The sequence below is a fragment of the Lolium rigidum genome, chromosome 3 (assembly GCF_022539505.1).
Source record: "Lolium rigidum isolate FL_2022 chromosome 3, APGP_CSIRO_Lrig_0.1, whole genome shotgun sequence".
Classification (NCBI taxonomy): domain Eukaryota; kingdom Viridiplantae; phylum Streptophyta; class Magnoliopsida; order Poales; family Poaceae; genus Lolium; species Lolium rigidum.
The window spans coordinates 95717735-95728972 of NC_061510.1; the positions used below are offsets into that span (position 1 = coordinate 95717735).

Here is an 11238-nt window from a genome sequence, read left to right on the forward strand (position 1 = left end):
AAGAACCCAAAGCCTAGCCTGCACCTTTATCTTTTGAAAGAGCACCATCGGCGGCGCGTGTTTGTTCTTCAAAACCCGAGCATTCCTTTCATTCCAAACCTCCCAAGACACAAGAAGGGTGAAAGAGGCCAAATCTTTTCGCTTTGTCATCATATCCCACCAAAAATGAAGAGAGGTGATAGGCCATGCATTGAGCTCAAGAGCTTGAATGCCGAGCCACTCCTTGATGAGTCCCCACAACCGGATGGTATAGCGACAATTGACAAGAAGGTGGTCTATGGATTTCAAAACCCGTTTGCAAGCGGGCAATTCCCGCGATTAGGCCAACCTTGCTTCTCCAAGCGATCATTAGTATGTAGCCGATTTTTAAGCACGAGCCACAAGAAGAACTTGATTTTAGGAAGTGCCCAAATCTTCCAAACCGAAGAGGCGATTGGAGATGAGGTGGCCCCAAAAAAATTGAGCTCTATAGGCCGATTTAGAAGTGTATTGGCCGTTTTCGGTGAGGTTCCAAGAGATCTCATCATCAGTGTCTTCTTGTAGAGTAACATCCACAAGCTTGACCCAAAGGGAAATGTATTGACGGATATGCTCGAAGGTGATCTCCACTTTCATATTGATTTTGGAGATCCAAGCATTGTTGTGCAAGGCCTTCTTGACATTCCTTTTTTTCCTAATGGAGATGTTGTAGATGAGAGGGGCAATATCTAGGGGCTTGCAACCATTGATCCAAGACGCCGTCCAAAAAAGGTTCTTCTCTCCATTCCCCAAAGAGATGGTAGTGGAGGCGTAGAAGAGATCCATATCCGTGTCGTTGCAAGGGTTGCCAAGGCCCACCCAAATCTTCATCGGTTGTTTCCATTCTTGCCACAGCCATCTCAATCTAAGCACTCTAGCAAAGAACTTGGTATTGAGGACACCAAGGCCTCCAAGGTCTTTAGGCCTACAAACCACATCCCAATTGACCATGCATTTGCCACTTGAAACTGTGTCGGTGCTCGCCCATAAGAAAGCCCTCTCGATCTTCTTCATGTAAAGCATGGATCCGGAAGGGACATCAAGAGACGTCAAGTGGTAGATGGGTTGGGAGGCGAGGACGGACTTAACAGGAGCGGTTCGCCCCGCCACCGTGATAAATTTCCCATTTCAAGAGGGGATCTTCCCGGTCTTCTTGTATTCAAGGGGTTGAAAGTCATTCCTTCGAAGGCAACGGGCCGAGAGAGGAAGACCAAGGTACTTGAGCGGAAAAGTAGCTCGGAGGACCGGGATGCCACAAAGGATGTCATCAAGGTTCAAGCCATCACAATGAATGTGCACAACAGAACTCTTGTGGAAGTTAGTGCATAGGCCTGTGACCTCGCCAAACCCACGAGGGATAGACGCAAGGTTTTGAACATCTTGCTTGCAAGGTGCAAGGAATATGGCCGCATCATCCGCATACAAAGGTCATAAACATGACGTCCCACTGTCTTATCTTGGCAAGCAAGCCGTGAGCGATGGCATTCTCGAGGATTTGAGTGATGGGTTCGATGGCGAGACCAAAGAGGAGGGGCAAGAGGGGGTCGCCTTGGCGAAACCCTCGGCCGTGCTTGATGGGCGAGAATTGAGGATCACCCTAGAGGAAGCAGAAACGAGCAACGTCACGATCCAATTCCGAAAGCGAGGCAGGAAGAGGAGTCCACAATGTAGTCCTAGCGCACGAAGTCAAAAGCCTTCCGAATGTCAAGTTTGAAGATCAAGGCCGGCGTTTTCTTCTATGGAGCCTAGACGCGAGAATTTTGACATAGAGAAAGTTATCATGAATGCTCCTTTTCTTGATGAAGATACTTTGGGCTTTGGAAACAAGATCTTCCATATGTGGTGCAAGGCGAATGGAGAGCATCTTGGCGATGATCTTAGCGAGACATTCTCATTATTCTTAATTAAAGGAAAAATTAAGTAGCAAGCATTACTTAATTCCGTAGAGATGGTGTACAAAATGTGCACTGGCATCCTCCAGAAACACATTGGCCCACTGCACCAGGGCCGATATTGGCTTGACAGTCGTGCAAGCATGACTTGGGGTCACATGGCCCAGGACCAACCGGCGTCTGCCTACAATCTTCAGGGCCCAACGAGCCACCACGAATTGCGGTCACCTTGATCACCACATCTATGTTTGTACGAATTCCAGCGGCACATAAAAGTTGTGAAAAATTATGAGAAGAAGATTATGGGTATTTTCCATTCAAAATATAAAATTGATCTAAGACATACCTGAGGACAACAGGGCCACGATAGCAAGGGCAAGGAGTAGCGTCTTGGAGAACGACCTCATCCTCGGGTACTCCAGGCAAGTGCTTCGAGGCGAGATGAGGTTTTGCTAATTTTTGAACAGTATGTTTGCAACCTACACTAGGAAGAGGGCTTTGCCACGACTTTTATAGTGGACATACATGATATTTTTTAGAAGTTTTCCATTTCCTTCTATCTTCATCTTTTAAATATAATTAATTGCTGATGCTTTATTTGGTATGATTTACATGCATATTTGGTACTAGAGCTGTCAAATAAAGATAGTAAATATACAGCTGCCAAAAATGACCACACATTGCGTACATCTCATTATAGATATTAATCGTGTTTATAATTGAAAATTATTTGTTTCCAAAAAAAACCAATAGTTTAGGGAGTAAATTTTCAGAAAGCAATTTATAGCTTTGACTGCAAATTAATTAATGTTTGCTATGAATAAACATTGTTATATTTGTTATAAAAGATGTTGGGAGAGTATAAGTTGCATAATTTTCTACCAATGTATGTTGTTTGTCACATACAACTAGCTCAGACATGGCTCGTCAACTACTGGAGCGTGATATTTAAAAAACGGAATTACTTACGACCTAATCTGGCCGACTTTTGTAGGATGAGCTGATGGGACACGGAGATGCTTCCTAAGGTTCCAATCCACGGTGCCTATACAACTTCGTACAAAGATCGGACACTTTTTATCTGTGTGTATAGCAGCGCTCTTAAAAAAAAACTATGCCTAACCGGTATGTGTCTACTCTAGACGGTAATTCCACCTGATCCTGCTTACGAACGCGCGCACACGTACCAAACCTCAACACCACCATTTTTTCTTGATAAACCACCAACCTGTCACGGGTTTCAGTTTCAGTATTCAAACACTAAGTTCATTGCAAAAGCTACACACTGCATCACGCACATTCCATGGCTACAAGCAATACAGGCAATAACAAGTGTTTCCCATTTATACACTCTTGCACTGTCCTATCAGAAGTACTTCATGCTATGTTCCTCCGTGCTGAGCACTTATTCTAACCAAGCGATTTTTTGAATTTGTCCAGTTGCGCTACTCCTAAATGAATGAGGCACCAAAGATAGTACATCGTAGGAAAAGATTACTGAATTTATCAGCAAGAATATATCAGTTAATCTGTATGGATGACACAGCGGTTGACACCTCCCTTGTTCTTGGATCACCAGCTTCCAGTGAAACGCCCCGAGAGTCTTCTCGAACAAGAAGTGGGAGGACGCCAGCGGAGCTCCAAGCATTTGCTACAGCACCACTTGCTTCACCCAAGGTCAGTGAGAAAACTGCATCAAAACCACCAGCTCCAGGAACACCAGCTAGTAGAACACCTTCCATATTCATAGTGGCATCCAGAAGCTGTGTCTGTGACTCTGGCTCAATCTGCAGATTTAGAGCTATTATTGAACACACACGAACTTTACTACTCGTGAACTGTGACCACTACTCCAGTTTCATGACCAAAGCTTAGCAATGTGTGTTCTACACCAATCACCACACTCAAGAAACTTCTGTGAAAACACTACAACAAAAGTCATAATTCATCAAAGGAGTACAGGCATAATTTCATAAAGGGGGTCTTACTGGAATACCGGCTGCCACACCCATCTCACGCATATGAAGCCTTATTTCGAGGAAAGCATTTCTAGCAGCTAATAATGATCTGACAATCAGTTCTTCATGCTGATTAGTAGCCACCTCTGTCCACTGAAAATAACAAGGACAAAAAAGGTTTTAGCACAGAGCACTAAAGAGTGTACTCTTCCTGCAGATCCACATGGTGATAAGCTGATATTCCCTCCATCCCAAAATGCAAGGACCACTTTCTTTTGCATGGTCTTTGATGCACAACCTTGACCACTAACACTACCAAATTATATGGATTAGGAATTTATAAATGGTATCCTTGTATTGCAAAATTCTTTCATTTAGTCTTGTATTAATTTTGCGGATATATTATAACTACAAATCATAGCCAGAGCTGCAAGTTGTTAACCAGCGAAAATCAAGTGTGCCTTACATTTTGATACGGATGGAATAATTAAGAATTAGAAGCATAACATAGGTAAATGTAAGGATATCACACTCATGTGTGTTAACAAAATCTGGTGGTGCCTTCTCCATTCGGTAAGAAAAAATGCAATTTCCGGATTTGATATTTGTTTGCATGTTGATGTGATCTTTGCTTATTTGTACCACGATCCTTGTTGCGCTTTAATCATTGTTCAATTAAATTCAGAGATTGGTTGTGTCACAATATTAACAACATAACCAAATAATATAGATCTGCTATCATGATTTTGATATTGAAAAATATTATTCCGTACAACTAATGAGAGGTTACCAATGTTACCTTCATCCATGTCAGATGACTACAGGACCGCACTACGGATTCATAGGCCACCCAATGATCTTCGGCAAGTTTGTTCAAGTTTCTCAATTGTTCCTCCAGCACTGAGTTGGCCATTCCCAACTTGCTCCATGTATCTTTGGATTTCTCAGGGTCAGACTTCTGCCACTTCTTCACAGATCCAACCATTGATGGAGTAGATGATCCTCCAGTTCCAGGTTCGCCCAGAAGCTAACAACAAATTCCAAAGCTATGTTAAATTCTAAATTTCATCCTTGGCCAAGAACAAAAAAACATCATCATTGATTGAGAATGAACATGATATCAAATAATAGTATCATACTGCAAGAAAAATAATAATCCCTCCGTCCCATAATATAAGATGTTATTACAACCAATATACTCCTATATTAGTTGTAATAACATCTTATATGATGGGACAGAGGGAATAGGTAGATGGTTGAATTGAAGTCTTGCAAAAATTGTTCCCAGACTTATGAATATATTGTTGACAGCATAAAACAGGAAATCAAGGCGAATAAACACAAAAAATGACAGGGCATTTAAAAAAAAGGCAAAGATACAAGCTAACGTGAAGTTGTGGCCTGACTACTGACTAGTGAAAATGAAGAACAGGAACATATAGATAAGTACCATTTCCAATATGAAAGGACGGTGCTCATAAATATTAATATATGCAATATTCATTGGTTATAAAGAGGGGGACATGACTCATGGTGTCCATGCTTACAACAGTACTGCTGACATGCTGTCACTGTCATTCTAGCAGTATCAGCCATGGACCAAGCATCACAGCAGTGCAACTACTACTAATAAAGCTGTAAATCCTATACCGTCAAAGCATCAACAGCAGCCAGTAGTTCTGATGAGTAGTGGCAACCAATATAACAATTTAATAGCAATAAGGAAAACCGCGCCATCAATCATCCAGACAAGTCAACTTACAAGGCACATCAGAGGAGGCAAAGAAAATCGAGTCTTCTCATGATCCCACTTCCCAGTAGCAATATCTGCTACTACTTCTGGCAAGCAACATCCTCCTGAAACCTGTAAACATCTGGTAAGATTTCTACTGACAAAGTTGTTCGGGGTAGACAACTCCACCTGCTGGGACAAACAACTATCTGGCACTAGCAGTTTTTACCTGAGCCGAGGAGAGTATTTCTGGAGAAAACCTTGTATAGCGCTGACTACCATAGACAGCAGCACTAACATCAAAACCACTGCCAATCTTCCCTTGTGCTATACAATGTGCACTTTGAGCAATAGCATGCACCAAGTCAAGATCTCGTTCAGTTGCACTATCACTGGAAGATTGACCCAAACACGAAAGGTTAACAGCTCCAAGATAGTGAAGAAGAGCCGCGACAACTGATGCAGTCATGGCAGCTGATGACCCAAGTCCAGTTTTTGCCACTTCAGGTTTGCATATTTCTCCAGTTCCATTAGCAACTTCTGAGTTAAATGTAATTGAACAAAATGGAGGTAATGAAAGCAATACCTCTGGAGATAGAGGCAGACCACGTGCTTCAATCTGAAGAAACGGTGAAATCCAGAGCTAGTTATTTACGAGTGACAGAATGCTTTCGGAGAAAAGTATAGTTGTATGGATACATATGTCAAACATGGGAACAGTATATTACTTGTAAATATTTAGTGTGCACAAGAAAAGGCATATTTTTATTTTACAAGTAAACATGAAAGGAAATAGCCAGTCCTGCATGCCTTACAGGCTTACAGCTGGTTATCATGAATACATAAAGCAGGAAAGGAAACTAACAAAAAAAAATGAACTTAGAAATAATCTGAGAATGTCATTGCCTCTGCTTCGAGTTTACCAAGTAAATCCCTCTTTTGCAGGAAGAATCCCACTCTCAAATTGTTACGTTAAACGCAACGCCCTGATGTTTTACCAATTCTACTCAATTCATTCCACTTTCTGATAAGTGGAGTCTAAATGCTAGTAACTGAAACAATACATTGGTCATAAAAGCTAAGATCGTTACTCAATTCTAGTTATTTTAGATCATCACTCGATTCTAGTCAATCTATTCAACTCACTTTAGAGATCTTATTATATTTGGCAGTAGATGCTACTTTTCCATTTAAATGTGTGAAATACTATGTTGAAGATTCCACGTAGGAAGCCACAAAAACGAATTAAAAAATCATGTAAATATATCAAGGCAGAATTTCTTATTTCCGTTTAAGTATCGTGTTCAAGTGTGATTCAGATAAGAAACATTACCTGCTTTCTATACGAATAGAAATCATTGGAACCCAGAATTGTAATGTTCAAACCTGCAACAATAAATCTGAAACTATCAATAATGAAATAAATAAAGTAGTATAACCCGCAACAGATTCATAGCCACTGACGTGCTTTATAGCTGATCAAGGCGGGTAATGAACAGCTGCATCACCTTGCAACAGCAGCTTGTCTAGTGTGTCCTTCTTCTCCTTATCAGTAACAATCGCTTTAGCAGCTGCGATGGAGAACTGTATGGCCTGCTCCACGAAAGGGTTTCCAGACTCCCTGTAAACATCAGCAGGCACAATGTGAGTATCTGTACAATGTGAGTAGCAAACTTGAATTCCAACAACAGTGCAGCAAATCAATAGTGTTATGCAGCACCGGGACCCAAGAAGTGATGAGGAACTCGCCTTGCAGAGGTCAACTGGAGCATCGTGTGCTTGAGGGATAGCTTGTAGGTGGCCTCCCGGGAAAGCTGAGGCGAGGTCACCTTCACATCCGTCCACCCCTAATAAAATTATTACAGCACAAGGGTAGAGGATAAGCAGCGGTTCGCTGGCACGGTAATGTGGGGGAGTGGGGGAGAGAGAGGGAGAGGTTGGGCTCACCCATGCCCAGGAGCCGGGGCTGAGCTCGTCGTGGATGGGGCGGATGATGGCGTAGAAGCGGGCGGTGGTGCTGAGGACGAGGCCGGGGTTGGGGCGCTCCAGCACCAGGTAGCCCCCCGCGACGAGCACCTTCCCCGGCGCCGACGCGACCCTGAACGACGCGGAACCGGGCGGAGGTTAGTTAGATGGCCGGATCGGAGCCTGCCTGGGGAGGCAGATGCGGAATCGAACAGAGTAATTGAGCGGAACCCGGTAGTGCGGACACTCACACTTCCATGGTTGTTTTTCCTTGGTCGGCGACTGAAGTGGGAGCGCGATGCGGCGGTGTCCGACACGGCGGGGAGGTCTTCGCGCGCGCGCGGAGCCGCGGAGCAGCAAGTTTCTGGCTGCGGCGGAGGAACCGAGGATGAGCGGCGGCTGGCTGGACCGTGGACTGGGGGCTGGGGCGACGCCGCGCAGCTCGGGGCGTTGTGCTGTCTACGTGCGTGCGGTGTCGCAAGCTGGCACGGTCGCCGGAACGTGCCGATCCCGGGCTGGATCTCGTTGACGGGCGGCAGCACAGCGAGCAGCCTACACGAACCACGAACGTGGGCTGAGCACGATCGCACAGACCACACCGTTTGGTTCAGCAATTCCTATACACCAACCAGGTCGGTGGTTACCGCAAGCCGCACACACCCCGCGCGCGGTATGGGCTGGCCTGGTCGGCCCGTTTCGCGTTTATTTTCGTTTTTTCCTTTTCTGTTTTTTCTATTTTATTTATTTTCTGTTTATTTTTCTTTTTATTCAAATTTAAAATTTGTTCAAATTTGAAAATGCTTAAATCTGGAAATCATTCAAAAAATGTTCAAATCTAAAAATCATTCAAATTTGAAATTTGTTCATAGTTAAAAAAAATTCAATTTTCGAAAATTGTTTGACCTAAAAAATTGTTCATATTAAAAAAATCAGGAAATGTTCAAATTTCAAAATTGTTCAAATTTAAAAATTGTTCAAAAAAGGTTCAAATTGAAACTGTTCTGTTAAAAGATGCTCAAATTTAAAAACTATCATTTTCAGAAAACTGTTCAAATTTTTGCGAAATAATTTTTCTAAAAAAATTGTTTTAAAAGTTTTAGATTTTAAAAAACTAAAATATAAACAGAAAAGAAGGAAGAAAAAAGAAAAGAAAAGCTCACCTCATACGATGGGCCACGGCCCACTGAGCCACCCGGATCGTGGGGGCTGTATGGTGTGTTGCACCCACCGATTAGGTCGGTGTATAGCCCACCACGAACGTGGGTAGAGCCCGTACTCTTTTTTGAGAACTGTCTGGCCCGTACTGGAAGCTCCCTGTCACGGCCTCAAAGTCTCAAACCAAACGTGTCACGGCCCACAGCTTTGGTACTGCGGACTAGTGACCTGGTGGGCTTCTCCGTGAATTCCAGACTCGTGCTCGACCCTTTCAGGTTTTGTTCAGCCAAATAGTTTTTTTAAGTGCTTTTAGGATGAAAAATGCGGCGATCCCTATTCCCCACTCATTGCGTGAGCGATTCGCTCCCGCCTGAAGCGGCGGATGGGGTGGGCTGGCCCATTAGCGGCGGCAGGGTCTTTTTTCCCTAGGTTTTCTTTTGTTTTAAGCGGGTTTTTTTGGGTTTTCTTCTAGTTTTCGGTTTTCCGTGGCTATCCGATTTTTCTGACTAGTATTTTGAACTTTTTTCAAATATTGTATTTTCAACTTTTCTGAACTTTCTAAATCCGAGCATTTTTCATTTTTTGAACTTTTTGAATTCTGAACATTTTTCATATTAGAACATTTTTTAGATATCAACATTTTTAAAATTCGAACATTTTCAGATTCAAATATTTTTAATGTTCGAACTTTTTTTTAATATTTGAACATTTTAAAATTCGAACATTTTTCATATTTGAACATTTTTAAAATTCAAACATTTTCGGATTTAAACAATTTTAAATTTTGAATATTTTCAGAATTAAACAATTTTTAAACTTGAACATTTTTATATCCAAATATGAACTTCTTTGCATTTAAACATTTTTTAAAATCAAACTGAAAAAAAAGAAATAATACCTTTATTGGGCCGCAATTGAAACGGCCCATGAAGGCTCCCTTGAGCGGAGCCACCATCCCCCTCCCGCTAGAAGCGATCTATAGGAGCTCCCGAAAAATGCTGCTAATCGGTCGGCCAATACCGCGCATGACCGGTTGTTATGTCTCTCGCGAGCATTTCCTTCACGGGGGCTGCTTTACACCGACCTGGTTGGTGCCGAGCATGGAGCCGCACACCCCGGCCATTATTGGACCCGGCCCACTATCCCGAACGGCTGTTTTATTTCGTTGTTGGCTGCGGTGGCTAGCTAGGCCGTGGCCCAGTAGAAGGTATTTCTCATTTCGTTTCCTTTTTTCTGTTGTTTCTTTTTTATTTTTCATAATCCGGATTTTTCCGGAAAATTTTGTATTTTTCACAAACATGAATTTTTTTTTAAAAAACGAATATTTTAAAAAATATAATTTTAGAAAAAATAGAACAGTTCTCAAATTTGAAACATTTTTAAGTTTGAACGATTTTTAAGTTTGAACGATTTTTAAATTTGAAATTTTTTTATTTTGAACTATTTTTATGTTTGAACAATTTTTTGAATATGAACAAAATTAAAATTTGAAAGATTTTCCTATTTGAACATTTTTCCAATTTGAACGATTTCTAGATTTGAACATTTTTTAAATTTGAACAAATTTTAGATTTGAACTTCTTAAATTTTTTTAAAAATAAAATAAACATAAAAGAAACAAAAACAAAAAAAACAGAAAAAAAAGAAAAGAAAAGAAAAGAAAAGAAATAAAAAGAAACAGAAAACAGAAAACAAAAATAAACGTGAAATGGGCCGACCAGGCCGGCCTATACCCCGTGCGCGGGGGTGTGCGACGCGGGGTAACCACCGACCTGGTCGGTGTATAGGAATTGCCCAGACAAGGGGACTACTATACGTCGACCTCTCATGCGGGTGTGCTGCACACCCCAGCAACCAGATCGGGTAGGCTCGACCGCGACCCATTATGATAAGGTAAGACTTTTTTTTATTTTTTATTTTTTTCGGTTTCTTTTCTATTACTAATATTTTCTTTTTCATAATTTAATTTTTTTAAAGATATGTTTCGAGAATTTTTCAAAATAAAAATATTTTAAAATTTGAACAGTTTTAATATTTGAACAATTTCAAAATTTGAATGGTTTTAAAAATGATCAGTTTTATATTTTGAAGATATTTGGGAAATTATATAATTTTCAAAAATTGAAAAGATTTACAATTTGAACAATATTTTTAAAATCTAAATATTTCAAAAAAATAAAAATTAAACAATTTTTAAAGCTGAACATTTTTTAATCGACCAAATGAGAAATTTCAACATTTTTTTGATTTGAACAATTTTTAGATTTGAATAAATTCCGAATTTGAACATTTTTCATATTTAAACAATTTAAATCTAAAAAAAATAAATTGAATTTTTTCAAATTATAAACTTTTTATTTTATCATTTGTTTTTATTTAAAAAAAATTTAATCCTATAATAAACAGAAAAGGAAATGAAACAGAAATAAAAAACATAACAGAAAAAATGATTCAAGAAAAAAAGAAAACGGCCAACACCTGAACTGGGCCGGCCCAGTACCGCGAGCGGGGGGCGTAC

The 11238-nt window shown here is 40.8% G+C and overlaps 1 protein-coding gene across 1 annotated transcript; it reads right to left on the reverse strand.

Annotated features, from left to right (window-relative positions):
- Window positions 1–3154: 3154 nt before the first annotated feature.
- LOC124701970 (phosphomevalonate kinase, peroxisomal-like) lies at window positions 3155–7850 on the reverse strand. Its single transcript, XM_047234070.1, has 10 exons — window positions 7817–7850; window positions 7548–7698; window positions 7350–7447; window positions 7109–7221; window positions 6934–6986; window positions 5830–6219; window positions 5631–5732; window positions 4668–4895; window positions 3899–4021; window positions 3155–3697 (listed from the first exon to the last, which is right to left on the reverse strand). The coding sequence occupies exons 1-10, from the start codon at window positions 7822–7824 to the stop codon at window positions 3431–3433; spliced, it is 1533 nt and encodes a 510-aa protein (XP_047090026.1). The 5' UTR covers window positions 7825–7850; the 3' UTR covers window positions 3155–3430.
- Window positions 7851–11238: the final 3388 nt, after the last annotated feature.